This window comes from Nicotiana tomentosiformis, chromosome 6 (genome assembly GCF_000390325.3).
Source record: "Nicotiana tomentosiformis chromosome 6, ASM39032v3, whole genome shotgun sequence".
NCBI lineage: Eukaryota > Viridiplantae > Streptophyta > Magnoliopsida > Solanales > Solanaceae > Nicotiana > Nicotiana tomentosiformis.
Genome location: NC_090817.1, coordinates 8615308 through 8630202, shown reverse-complemented (window position 1 = coordinate 8630202; position 14895 = coordinate 8615308). Strand labels below are relative to the sequence as shown.

At 35.3% G+C, this 14895-nt stretch overlaps 1 protein-coding gene and 1 long non-coding RNA gene across 3 annotated transcripts; both read right to left on the bottom strand.

Moving 5' to 3' along the window:
• Positions 1-471: 471 nt before the first annotated feature.
• Positions 472-8434, bottom strand: LOC104102803 (peroxisomal fatty acid beta-oxidation multifunctional protein AIM1). 2 transcript variants are annotated; one of them, XM_009610633.4, is made up of 18 exons: positions 8276-8434; positions 8101-8172; positions 7020-7082; positions 6874-6930; positions 6678-6745; positions 6515-6596; positions 6359-6414; positions 5632-5934; positions 5344-5430; positions 4473-4647; positions 4184-4305; positions 3834-3997; positions 3038-3292; positions 2645-2766; positions 2449-2570; positions 2183-2331; positions 1616-1754; positions 472-869 (listed from the first exon to the last, which is right to left on the bottom strand). In XM_009610633.4, exons 1-18 carry the CDS (start codon positions 8367-8369, stop codon positions 825-827), a joined length of 2175 nt encoding a protein of 724 aa, XP_009608928.1. In that variant the 5' UTR covers positions 8370-8434; the 3' UTR covers positions 472-824. The 2 variants fall into 2 exon arrangements, with proteins under 2 accessions (XP_009608928.1, XP_018628548.1); XM_018773032.3 differs by lacking the exon at positions 3038-3292.
• A 3342-nt stretch (positions 8435-11776) lies between these two features.
• LOC117278380 (uncharacterized) lies at positions 11777-12699 on the bottom strand. The gene is made up of 2 exons (XR_004508755.1): positions 12428-12699; positions 11777-12252 (listed from the first exon to the last, which is right to left on the bottom strand). It is a non-coding gene; the product is annotated as an uncharacterized lncRNA (long non-coding RNA).
• Positions 12700-14895: the final 2196 nt, after the last annotated feature.

Sequence of the window (14895 nt, the reverse complement as noted above, 5' to 3'; positions counted from 1 at the left end):
AGTTCAAGGGCTTCTTTGATCGGGAAATGCACACTTCTTTTGTTGTTACTAAGGTCCCTTCCCCTTAGTTCAAGATGTCCTTGCCGTTTCTCAGCTTATGGGATTAAGGCGTGCCACCTTTAGAGGAATTATTGATGCAAATGTGGCATCCTGTATTTGCTAGAATATGTTAGGTCTGTTTTCGAGGGTCTAACGAAAATAGTCTCTATGCTCTCCCATGGTAGAGATAAGATCTGACGTACACCCTATCCTCTCAAAACCCGACATGTGGGAATCCACTGGGTTTGTTTGTTGTTGTTATGTTAGGCTTGTTTCAATAGAGTTTGATGATTCTAATAGAAGCATATCTAGTGCATGATTGCAACGTTGGAAACTATCTTATCGTACATAATTGTACTATTTTAAGCGAAATATTTCCCCAATTTGCTGACAAATGAAATATTTTCACGAAAAGAATAGCAAGCATGGATATGTTAAACTCACTAAATTACGCCTGATTAGTCAAATTTTCAACGTTGTGAACTTAAGATCTACTTCTTGAACACATAAATAGTTACAATAACCAAATAAGAAATAGCATATAAAAAGTTGGAAATTCTTTCCAACATTATTCAAGAAATTAAGCAATCCGCTCCATTCTTGTCAATAGTCCACACTACTAAATTGGACTTGAAATTGGGGTGTTTTATACCGAAGAAGTAAACATTATATAAAGATATAACCATGATGCTGAAGAGGTCAAAGTAGGTGCCTCCAAGGAAATTTTACATTTCTATATTCCATCAAGTCGTATTTCCACAGTATCTGAAATTTTATTGCATTGCTTACATGCGTGACCTTGAAGATGAAGAGGTAGAAGCAGGAGCGCTCTGAAGCACAAGAAAAGATGTTATAAGTAAACATTTAAGATATGCACATAGCACGGAAAGCAAGCAATCGCAGTTCAAAATATGCACACAGTTGCCAACAGTCAGTTGTAAGTCTCCCAAGTTGAACAGATAGTGATGAAATTAATCAATAAAGAACCACCAAAGAAGAATTCCTAATGTATCATCTGCAGCAAAACTATGAAAGGGATCTAGCAATCCCTGGACCATTGAAAGGTTCCTTACAATAAAATAAGGGCAGAACAAGTTATTCCAACTATCTTGTAGTTGGCAGCGGATATTGGAGTTGTCCCCTCTTTTGATCATGCCTAATCCAGATTCTCTTGATCCAACAGAACCAAATCCGATGTATGATGGAGTTGAAGTCTTACGGTAAGCAGCTCGGTGGCTGTTGCCAGCTATATGATTATCTCGTCTTTCTTGTTCTTTCATCCCGACAAACTGAACTAAAACTAAGATGGTGCAAATCATAAAACCATGACTAATATCTCTGCTTTATGTGGTTTGGCAAAAGAGGGCTCATAATATGGTGATGTTTTGCTTATTAGTGGTACTTCCAATACTATAAAGTAATAATAGTTAAATCGGCCAAAGTCACTGCTTCAACTGTATATTGATTCTTAATAATTTGTAGGCACAAATCAATGACCAAATTGCTAGTTGAGACACATGAGACAGGTAAAAAGATCTATATATTGCACGATAAATCTATAAGATCAAGTTCTTACCAAGGGAATGCCGTTTGCTGCTCTCTCTTCCAAGAACCTTGATGGCTTGAAGAAATTACCATATAGTTCTGACCACTTCTTGAGGCTTTTATATATATGACCAGCCCCAACTGTATCTGCCCAGAAAACAATGCCACCTCTGCGAAAGGAAAATCATTGTAAGAAACATTTGTTTTAAGAAAAAAGTGCTCGTTTTGGCGCGAAAAAAAAAAAGACCAGTTACAAAGTGTCGAGAAAAAAGGTTAAAGCTGGTGATCTTTTGTCTTCTGTAAACACCATGATTTGATAACAACTTGCACTTGTAGACTGTCTATTCCCTCCATCCTTTCCCATTCCTCTCCACCGATTAGTTTTAACAATCCCCTTGTCTCTTGGGTATACAATCTCTCCTAAGCATGCAAGATTACTCCCCATTTATACCAAGCAAAACAGGAGATATTGATTTTGTGTTAGTCCCGTTGTTCACACTTCAAAAATCATTAGTTATCACAAGCTAGCAAGGAGTAAATATTTGACTTATCCATGAAGGGAAGCAAGTGAATGCTGAATTCACAGTAGAGTACCAACCTATAAGATGGGAAACTCATTCCAAGTACAGAAGCGACATCAAGGTCTGATGCCCGGACTACAACCCCGTCTTCCAAAACACGACATGCCTCATTCACAACGGGAAAGAGTATCATCTCAACAATTTCTTGATCGGTAACAGATAATGGCTGCCACAAATTAAAAACAAAGACACCGGTTATGGTGAGGGATTTAGAATTTTACAAACCCTTCAGAACCAATAATCAACTAATGATTAGAGATTTGCTTTTGTTAGCCGGTAATACCTTTCCTCCAGGCATAATATTAGTGAGCCTTCTAGACTCCTCAATAATTGGAAGCACTGAAGGATCAGGTTTTGGCTTCTCTCCCTTCTTGTAAATGTAGTATCCTTTTCCGTTGTTTTTACCTGCAGCACCAGTGTCAATAGAAAAACCATTACCTAGAAAGCAACAAAACAAAGGATGAGACTTACAATATTACCATTTCGCCCACTTTTTATTAGAAGGTCAAGCAATGGAGACTTAAATGTTCTATCAGGAAAAGCCGAAGCAAACTCTTTCCCTGTAGCAACAGCTACTCCATATCCAGCCAAATCCTGAAGCCTACAAAATGTTGAAGCAAATTATTTTACATGCCTAACCAACTTAACTATTGCTTGCAGTAGGCAGGCTGCTGTATGTGGAAAGAAAACCTGTTAGTGTTGATGCTCTAGGTGCATTTGAAAAATTGAATTGTTTAAGTACATAAATCATCTTAAGGCTGTATAAGTCAAATCTACCATGAAAATTGCATCTGCAGGCTGCAGAGAACTGCTGACTAGTTTACTATCCCTCACATGAAAAAAAAAATGATAACTTTGTGGAAGAGAATTACTGGAATGGACCAATAGGGAGACCAAAGCTAGTGATTTGCGCATCAATCCTGTAGACATCTACTCCAAGATTGGCGAGAGTATGTGCGCTCTGGGAATATGGAAAGAATGTCCTATTCACAGCAAAACCAGTACAGTTTCCCACTACAACAGGTACTTTCTTTATTGATTTGCCAACAGCCATGAGGTCGAGAATTGCCTGTGCAGATGTCTTCTCGGTCCGTACTATCTCCAGCAGAGGCATCACATGAGCAGGACTTACCATAGCAAAAAATCAATCATAAGTGCAAAACAGAAGTGCTCCAACAGATTTATCACAAGGATTTCTATTTAAAAATAAAAATAAAAATAAAGAACAGAAGGAGCAATTAGCTTGTTAGGCAGGAGTCTTTCTCACTAGGTTCTCCCTCCCTTTTTTTAGATTGCTAGGCAGCAGTAATAACAGCTTTTGCTCTATATCTCCCCAATTTCTCTTATAAAGAACAAAATAACAAAAAGACGAATTGAAGAATATCCCAAATTTTCTGGGAGCAAAACTTAAAAATGGAAATTATATTGAGAAATGTGAAAGATAATCTCCTCACATCCATATAACACTTTGTTCCACATTATTCTGTTTCCCATTTATATTTATTCTTCTCTTTCATGTAGCGGTCATATTCCCCTCAACAAAAAACATAGAATATAATAACTTTTATACTTGAAAATCAGCTGTACAGGATCATAGTGGTCAATTTTTCTTGATTAGTAGGGTTGGCCTTCACTAAAGGACTAAAGTTACAGGGCAAGAATTCTAACCTGAAAAAGTGTGCCCCTATAATCCGATCTTGAGATCTCGTCTTTTCCCCAATTAGGTTGAGGTCGATGGTAGATGTATTGGTTGCCAAAATACAGTGAGAAGGACAGACCTTCTCAATATCACTGAAGATTTGTTGTTTTAGCGGAAAATTTTCAATGACAGCCTACACAGAAAACAGGACTGTTTCAAATACTTACAACAATTTCAACAGATTGAGAATACTAAAATTCTGGCCATTGGCATTTTTATAGCACCAGGATAATAGAGAAGCAAAACAAAGAAGCAAGGAGGGAAAAGAAGAAACCATCCTGCGGAACATTACTTGGCAAAATATAGGTTCAGTCCCTACCTCTATGACCATATCCACATCCTTAAATTCTGAGTAATCCAGTACACCTTTAACAATTGAGAGAGCTTTGTTTGCTTTGTCCTGCTGCAACTTCTTTCTCGCTACCAATCCTCGTATGTTTGCTGTAATATAAGGTGCTCCATATAAGTTTCTAACTTCCAAGACCATAAAAGGAGTATCAATATAAAAATGGTCAAAGGGCCTCACAATCTCGCAATCTATCACAACATATTACCAAGGCATCAACTACTAAAATATAATAAGTTCCTGCTGAAAGAGTATCAATAACCTTCAACTGCTTTTATCCCCTTTTGAAGATACTCGGGATTAATTTCCTTGAGAATAACAAATATGTTGCTCAGAACTAGAGCGGTAGCTATGCCTGAACCCATTAAACCTCCACCTATTATAGCAACTTTCTTCATTGGCCTTGGTTTCAGACCAATATCAGTTACATTAGGTACCTGAACCATTTAGTAATTAAAATATAATTCAGAAATAAGATAGAATTGATTGTCCCATGGGGAAGCAGATATCCAAATAACTTTCTTAATAAAGTCAAACTAGCCCTAGAGCAGGAGCATAAAGGCAACAGGAATGATCAGAAACAAATATAATATAACAAGTACAGAATACTTAAATATATACAAGAGATCCAGAGTCCATGTTACTTCTCATTCGTGAAATCATACTGGTAACAAACTTTCATTAGCTGACGCACATAAAGAAAAGCCATCCCAAAGTGAAACCTCAAGTATATGAAACCTACCAAATCAAGTTTGTGTTATGAAAAAACAACAGATGAACCCAACTTTGCTTCTCAACCATGCGATCAATCTTATCAATGAGAAGCTTTGCATAAAGACAGACTGTTTTGTGCCCAACAGCTAATACCTTTCTATCTTTTAACATAAGAACTATGATACGAAATAATCTATAATCAGATTTATGTGCTCAGAATTAAATGTTTAAGAGCCATTTTGGAAATTGGAGACAAAGCTACAGCAGATAACAAGAGGGAAAAAAAATAAGATTTAAGCTTTAAAACTGGTAGGGAGCATAAGTTCTAGTCATCCACATTAATTTTATTGTTCATTCTTGCCTACTCAGCATTCTTGTCCATACAGTTATCATGTTCCATGATGAAGCATATATTGTACCTTTGATGTAGCCCGTTGGGCAAAAAATACATGAACAAGACCTCTTGACGTATCGGATAATACTAGGTCCTCAAATACTTTAGCTTCCTGCAAAAGACTCGAAACAAGCTTGTTAATCCATTTGGTCCATTTTTATCAAATGGCTAAAGACTGAGTTAGCTGCCTTTCTATGACACTATTTGTGATAATCTGGATTTTGTTAATAAAAAATGGTTAAACTAGAACGTTGTCTTTTTCTGAACATACGCATTATAGAACATACGCATTAATTGACCGAGCAATAGATACCTTGAGAACCCCATTATATCCACCATGGACTATGCCTTCTTCAATTACATCAAGGCATGCCAAGTGCTGAGGCATATTCCGAGCTGTTTGCTTCACTTGTTGCCTAGCCGACTTCAGTACCTCCCGTGCTTCTGAAAGGGAACCAATTTTGTCGGTCCTGTGAAGGGAACGCATCCAAGGTTTGCGCCTTTCTGCAATGTCAAGTGCCCACTGTCTAGCTACTTTCAACAACTCTGTTGGAGGGACAATGGCATCAATGAGACCTAGCTTCTTCCCTTCTTCTGACATTATTGGTTTGGACGTCTGCAAGACGTTGTTCACATTAATTAGGCTACAGAAGTTGTTCATACAAATCATTGTTTCTACATTGATTTACAAATTAGAGTAAAAAGCAACTCAATTATTCTGCATGTATTGCAATCTCGGGGGAGGTCAATGTGCGGACAACTGATTAAAGTTAAAACCCAGCAATCACAATCAGCCAAACAACAGAGCTTGAACTAGTACATGTAATAAGGATGTGATATTTTTGCCCTTTCATATTTCTTATCCTATTTTAGTTGCTATCATGAAAGAAAGTCCAGAATCACCATCTAATGCTGAGAATAACTATGAAAACTTCTGTTTAAGATGATGCACCCGGTAAACACATTATTTCTCCAGCAGTTACTTTGAAAAGGAACTAATTGCAAATGGTTAACGTAAGGACGAATCACGAATGACTTACCATCATCATCTCAATGGCCTTTGACAACCCTATAAGCCTTGGAAGACGTTGTGTACCTTGAGAAGAAACATAATCTCTATGCTCAGTCAAAACTTAGAAAAGAAAAAGACAATTAACCTAAACGCAATTTCAATGAGCACTAAGTGGCAGAGTTACCTCCAGAGCCAGGAAGAACTCCAAGGCTAAGCTCTGGCAACCCAAGTTGTGCTCTTGGCGCAGCAATGCGTGCATGGCATCCCTACCAAAAGCATGCATTACATTATTTACACACCAGAGAAAGAGTTAAGCACATGCAATAAATTTTATAGAGACCACAAACCAATGCCAATTCCAAGCCACCACCAAGACAAAGTCCTTCCACGGCAGCCACTGCAGGCTTCTTTCCATCTAAAGTTACAAAACGAAATGATAGACAGTATTATAAGACACCAAAATGACACGGAGAAGTAAAATAAGAAGTTACAGTAAGTCATTTAAGATTTTGAGATCCTAATTTGGACCAACAGTCCTCTTACCTTCCATAGTGTTCACCACGAGATCAACAGAAACACCAGGCAGTAAAGAAATATCTCCTGCAATGCATTTGAATTCCAATTTTCAAAAACAAGGTTCCTTGAGACACAATAACAACTTACAAAGATGAAAGGAAACTAATCATTACCCGTCGTATGAACCTTTTGGAAGACATTGATGTCAAAACCACCGGAAAACCTCCCACCATGTCCTGCAGTAAAACAATGAGAACATAAACAAAAAGGAAGAGGGAAGACCCACATACACAAAGCAAACAAAAGCACAAAGGACATGAACCATGAAGCAGAAAAGAAAATTAACACTGTTTTTCTTTGACAAGGTACAGAAAAGGAAATTAAACCTTTACTGTAGCTTGTCCCGAAGAAAGAAAAACATCAGCAACAACAATTACACCTCAATCCCCAACTAATCAGCATCCGCTATTCAGACCATTTATTTCCAATACTCGTAAATATTTGTACTTTAAAGCAAATTAGGGACTAGAGCTTCTCTAAATCTGCTGAACCTAGTGTAAGTATAAGTGAACAACTAAACCTTAATCCCTACTAGTTGGTATTATCCATGTCGTTGTCTGCATCGTGTTATATTCTTAAGTTTGCATTAGCTAATTCTGCATTGATTCAAAGATATTCTAGTCAATTTCATTAAAGGGAAAAGGTCAAAATTTGCCCATATAATATTTGAAATTGAGTAGCTTTTGCTCTCTATTAAACTTTCAGTCTAATATTACCCCTGCTGTTGAGAAAAAGTTTTTTTTTTTTTTACCCTTGACTCCTAACATAGCTCCGGTAATTTTAAACCATAGTTACACATTTAGGGGTATAATTGAACTTTTATTTTGAAGAATTTGGACAAGTGGAGTCCATCCATTTCACGTTGGAGGTCTGTTAATGACAAGAGAAATACGAGATAATTTGCTAATGACAAGGGTATGAATGGATCAAATGTGTCATGGAGGACAAAATTGAACAATTTCGGATAGCACAAAGGCAAAATTTGGACCTTTACAAAAGTAAATTTTACTAGCAACGATTACTAGAATTCAAACAAACATCAGCTTCACAAATTCATAATTCAGAACAGTAACTAAATTTCTAAAGCTAATTAGGAGTACTATTTAATGATACTAAATTCTATCCAAAATCAAACAGACCAAAAGAAGAATATTAAAAAATAAAAACGAATTATTAATAAAATTAAGAGCTTACCAGTCAAAACAATAGCTTTGACATCATTTCTCTTAGCTGCTTCATTCCATTTCTCCTTTAATCCAGCAAAAACTATAATAACCAAACAGAATTTATAAATCAAAATCAAAACACCGTTTATATAAACAACTTAAAATACTTATAAATAGAGATGAATTTAATTATTTAAACTTACTCTGAATTGCAAGAGCATTAACTGGAGGATTAGAAATCGTGATAACGGCAACGCCGTCACTTCCAACTTCCATCGTCACTTTCACTTCCGCCATTTGAAACGCCGTCAGTTCCGAACCTACAAATTTTGGAAATTCTGTGGGAAAATAAATGAAGAGAAAAGAAGAAGAAAGTGAATATATTGAGGATTCGCTGAATCTGAAAGGGATGGATGTGACGTTGATAATGATGTCAGTTTTGTCTTGTCCTGACGTTGTTAGGTATCGTTTTTGTAATATATTTTATTGTATAGTTACGTTACTTTATTTAGACATTTTAGTTTGTTATTTTTGTTATTCGATTTCTTAAAATGATATACTAATATCATACCTAATTAAATTCGATATGATTCATTTTTTCTCTTTTCGGTTTCGATTTCGATTTATTTGGTCTGATAATTTCGATTTGTTCGGCTTGAATATTAACTAGTGTATAAATATACACTGTAATATTCTTGTATAAGATACTCACAAATATGAAAATAAAAATATTATAATGTAGTAAAAAAAAAAAAAAAATGCTAAACCTAGACGGGAGAAAGGTTGAAACGTAAGTAGGCAATCAAAGAAATGGGAAAATGAAAGTATAGTGGGAAAAAAGGTGGTAAAGCTTAAAAAAAAACTATAAAAATAACAGAAAGTAAGATTTAGAAGTTTAATATTTATGTTATAATTAATAATATATGTATTGTGTAATTTAGTATATATTTCGTTACAGTATCGGTATTTCGGTATTTTTGATATCGAATACTAATTTTTAAAAAGAACTTAAACCAAATACCAAAGTATCGATTACCAAATACCAAAATTTTCGGTTTCGGTGCGGTAATTCGGTATTTATCAAATTATGCACAAATCTAATTGTATTGTATTGTATCGTTTGATGAATATAATATTTAGATAGATTGTATCGTTTATCGTTGTTTTATGATATCACGCAAACTTGTAATATTATAAAAAAAAAATTATTAAATAATAATGAAGGGTGAGATGAGAGAAAAAGGCAAGGTAACGACGCAACCACGCCAAATCAGTCGTTACATAAAGTGACACATTTCGTTACTACGTAACGACAGATTTAACGATACGATACAATAAAATTTAATTAGCAATCAAAACAAATATCATATTTAAAGTAACAATACTATAGTACAATAGGTAACAACCATCCAAACAAGCTGCAAGTCAAAGTTGACGTGTTGACTCAAGTAATGAGTCTTTAAAATTTTAATTAAAAACCACGTGGACTTATATTTTCAAATAAAAAACTCTTGTTGTTTTTTGAGATTGAGGTTATATCGTATTAAGGGAAAATGTCCAAATTTTGTTTAAATATTTTTTTGCGTAATTATTTGTCTTTTATTACACTTTTGATCCATTTATATTCTTATCGTTAGCATAGTTTTTTTTTTTTTCATTTTTGATTAATGAAGTTCCAATGTAAAATAGGTAACTCCGCACATTTAATTTCTTCAAGGAAAAAACTCTACATTTACCTGTCAAATTACCCTCGGGTTAGAGTTTCATTAGGGGGGCAAATGTGAAAAAAGAGAATGTTTCCTAATAGCTAAAATAATATTAGACAATTTTTTTAACTAATGATAAAGTTGCTAAATTTGGAATAGTACAGGACAAATTAAACATTTTTCCTTCTTTTTATGAAGGAACGAGCTTTTTCGAAAAAAATATTTCTATTGGTAGAGTCAACACCAATGTCCGGTATATGTTGCCAATTTTGGTAAAGGCAAATATGTTAGCAATTACGTCTTTCGCTAGTTTCAGTAAAAGCAATTTTTAGCAAGTGTTTCTAACGTACTATAAATTGGGAAGCATATCATGTAGTGTATCGATCGATTCGGTTATCGATCCTTATCGGTTAATCGGTTATCGGGTGGGTATCGGTCGATTCGGTTATTAGTCCTTATTAGTTAATCGGTTATCAATTCTTATCGGTTATCGGGTGGGTATCGATCGATTCGGTTATTAGTCCCTATCAGTTAATCGGTTATCAATTCTTATCGGTTCGGTTATAGTTTACCTGATAATAATAAAAAAATATCCATTTTTTTAAAATATTTTTATTATAGAAATTATGATCATACCGTCAAGAGAAAGGGACTAAATTTTTATTCTTAACATAAAAAGGGATTAAATTTCAATTTTAGAAAAGAAAACTTTCTTTGCATGCGAAAATCCTACCAAATGATCTCAATTTTCAAAGATATAAGTTAATAGAGTAAGTAATAAGACATTTAATTTAATCTTACTAACTATTCAGTACATTTGGACATAATTCACAGAAAAATAACAAAATCATTATCTTATAAATGCTAAAGAACCATTGCAACAAAAGAAACAAATAGAAAAACAAAAAAAATTGAACAATTAATGTTTTAAAGTTTAAAACTAAAAATCTTAACCGAAGTAATGAGAAATTCAGAAAAGTTTAAAACTTACCCTAATGATTAAGGTCTGATGAGAGTAATTGTTAAGAGAATTAAGAGAATGAGATAATGAATCAATAAGGTGACTTTATATACTTAATGGGTAAAATTATAATTTTGATAAAGCTTATTGGATTATCAGTTAAACCGTTAATAAAATTAGGCAAACCAAGACCCGAACCGATAACCTAATAGTCAAATAACATTAAACCATTACTAAATTATTTACCCAATAACCCGATATCAATAACTCAATAACATTTTATCGGTTCGGACTATCGGTTAATACCCAATATATGCCCAGCCCTATCATGTAGTTGCAGATGTATTATATTGTATTGTATTGTTATTCCAAATATAATGTTTGTTTTTATTGTTACTTAAATTTTATTGTATCGTATCGTTAAATCCATCGTTTCGTAACGACGAAAAAATGTTATTTTATGAAACGACGAATTTAGTGTGGTGACGTCGTTACCTTGCTTTTTTTGTCTCATCTTGCTCTTATAATTAAATAATCATATTTTATCCTTTACCCTACTTTTTTATTTGATAATTCTACTTCATGTCCTATTTTTTCTTAGTAATGTAGCAAGTTTATTCTTCATATTGCTGATGCATGACATCATGAGACAACGGCAAATGATACAACCTATCCAAACATTGTATTTATTAAACAATACAATACAATGCAATACATTATGAAACGATATGTAACAACAATCCAAATAAAGTGCTAGTAGTATGAGTTCAACCAACTCATTAGAAGAAAAAAAAGTAAAAACTTAATTTCATTTTTTAATTGATATATTCCTGAGGACCAATAGAACAGGTTCAAAACGGTTCTCTACTTAAATACTAAGCTTTTGTCTATAGCAAGATTCGAACTCGTAACATTCGCTACATCACAAGTTGTGATCTTATCACTAGACCAAAGCCTGGGAGCTTGATATTAGTCTGTTGATCCAGGCAAATTCTAAGTCTGCAGTTTTTCATGATGCAGATATTTAAAGATGGGGGTAAAAGAAACCAGAATTATGGTAATTTACAATAGAACTGTAATATACAAAAATGTTTATTTTCATAGAGATCCAATCGGAACTCTGCTATTAAAGTTGATTGCTGCTAATTTTCTAAAGACTCAATGAGCATAGACAAAAGTACAAAATTGCTGGTTCTTTTACAAGATTAATCATTCTAAAGTCCCCGGGAAAGCATGAGAACAAGAGGGGCAGAAAGAAAGGCATTTTTTTTCTGATTCTGCAAGTTGTGCTTCTCCGGACCCCGTACATAGCGGGAGCTTAGGGACCGGGCTGATCTTAATATCAGACCATTTTCGCGACCGAGGGTAACATCTTGAGAAGTGACGGAGAAGGTCGTCGCACAGTGTGATTGAGAAGGATCATGAATGTTAAAAGAGTCAAAGCTCCTTCCTGATGAGCAGTTCCTAGAGAAACTGGGACATAGGAAAGAAGAGTAGATATGCCCAATGTTACCTGCATTTGCATTCAAAATGATTCAACCACAACTTACAGTCTAATGGTACCAGTGAGAGTCTTCCACACAATTGGTGTGCGTTCAATTCTTACTATGGGAAAAGTTTCCCACTTTATATAATCGAAGACAAGAAATAGCCATTGGGGAATATTATCGATAATGCAATGTTGATACCTGCAGAGCAGCCATTCCCATGGTGCTTCCGATTAAGTGTCGTACAGCTTCCTGGTTGACCACTATAACCCACGTATTGCAGCTAAAGTAGCAGTGGTAAGTATACGATGATCAAGCTGCAAAAATAAAGAATGAAATTCGTCAAGTATACGATGATCTAGAAGTTTTGGCATTCAGAAAAAATGCTTAAACTGGTGGCATTCCAATCATAGTTTTCCGCCTGTTGCTTTTTATTTTTATTTTGACAAGGCAATGTTCTGCTATTGTGGCAAGTGCATATAACAAGTCTGGTTCAATGTCCAGAAACTTAAACTTTGTTAGAGCAGCTTTATCATAAGAGACAAATGAAATACCTGTTATAATTCTGTATTGCTGTAATAAACAATTAAACTTTCTGAAAAAATAAAATAGAAAGTTAGTAATACTTGTTTAACGAAATAGATTCTGAAAAAAAAAACAGTATAGGAATAAATCGAGCCCACTGAATACACAGTGTGTTCTTAAGGAAATTATTCCACTCAAATACCTGAGGTGCTGGAATATATCCTTTCAGGATAGAACGATTTAACTCACCGGAGTGTTGGTACCAAAACGCCGGTAATAGCGAGCCACTCGAAGGCTGTAAAACACACTGAAATTTTTTTGTGCAGAAGAAGAAAAAGAAGCTCAGAAAATTTCGTAAGGAAAGATTCTGGGATTCAAACTCTATTTATAGAGTTGCTGGCATTGTTTCTGAAAAGGTTTTCAGAATAGCCATGGCTGTTGGAACATGGTTGTTACGGGAAAATGTGGTCGCGGGTCATGGGTTATTCCGGATTGAATTTTTCGTTAATTATTTAATTAATTAATTAAATAATTGAAAGAAATTTTGTCCAAAAAGATTAATCAATCAATATTTGACCGAATCGGAATCCGAAGCCGAAGCCGAAGCCGAAGCCGAGCGAGCAACGACGACGACGCGAGGCTTGCCTTCTTCTTAACTCTTTAAGAGCTAGAAGAAGAGAAATTATATATATACCCATCAAAAGCCTTTTCTTCCTCCGATATGGGACAATGTCCCTTTGCCAAGGGAAACTCAAATATTTCATTTTTCCTCCATTTCTTATTCACCCTTTTTAAGCTACACAAGCTTAAAATCCCAACAATCCCCCACATGAATGGGGAATGGCTATAAAATAAAGGAATGCACGGATGCGTGTGTGTTTTACATGCAAGAATTAATCGGAGCAGAGGCATGAAAAGTGGCAAGAGGCATTTCCTCAGATATAAAGCCAAAGCTTTCTTCATCAAACCCACGAGAAAAGAGCTGTTCCGTAGAGTCACGGGGTGCAGCATGCGTCTCTTCATCAGAATTTACTAAGGTAGCATTTTCAGGCTCGGACATAGGAACAGAACTAGGAGGGGGAGTAGCTTTGTCATCTTAAATGACCCGTCTCCTAGCCCGTGGCTTACGAACCAACGAGCCTTCGTCCCGTTCTTCTTCATCCTCAAAGTTCTGTGGTCTATTAGCTTTTCTTTTTGACGAAGAACTCAAGATTATCTCTTGAGCCTTTGATAGAGAGAGCCTCGAAGCAGTGATTGAAGTAGCACTCACAACTCGAATGGGGAAACCCTAACAAAGAAAGGGGTTAATAAGTTCCAAAATAAACATGGAAGTAAGGAAGAAGGTGAAAGAGAAAGTTACCGTGAGTCTTACATTCCATCCAAATCTGTTTGAAAGGTATTTCGAGGACCTTTCTTCCATAGGAGCAACAGTTAACAATTTCTCTACCCAACCACGGAGATTAGGAATCTCCTCAACAGTTCCCATGGTTGCTGAAAAAGAAAAGAAAATTAGTTATGAGATTACAAGTTCTTCACAAAAAAAGAAGAGAAATAAAAGATTGAAAGAAAGACTTACGTGCAAAGTTTCACTTCTCATGGAAGGGCATGTTCTCTGTACCTACTAACATACTTGTAGGAGCAACAACAAATCGGGCATACCAGCCACGATCTTTGTCGTCTTCAGGGCTAACCAAAACCCTCTTATTCCTCGCCACGAGAGTAAAAATCCCATGACGAAATAATTTGAGAGAGTAAAGATAAATCAGATGGTAAAAGGTGAAGGGTAAAGATGCCAAATTTGACAAGTATCTAAGGCATGCCATATCCCTCCATACAATAGGACCAATCTGTTCTAAACACACATCGAAGAAACGACAAAACTCAATGATAACTGGATCAATAAGTGGCCTAAAACCTAATGTGAAGGGATACGTATACACAAAAGAAAAACCAGCTTTAAAGGAAGCGATCCTTTGATTTTCATGGGGGACTAGAATCGGGAAGTCAAATTTCCAATAGCAATCTCTCCGTACAATAGAAACTAAACCCTCGGTAATCTGGGAAGGGTAAACATCAGCACGATCGTGAGAAGTCATGGAAGTGACCTGATTTTTAATTAATTCTCTATCAATGACAAAGGAAAG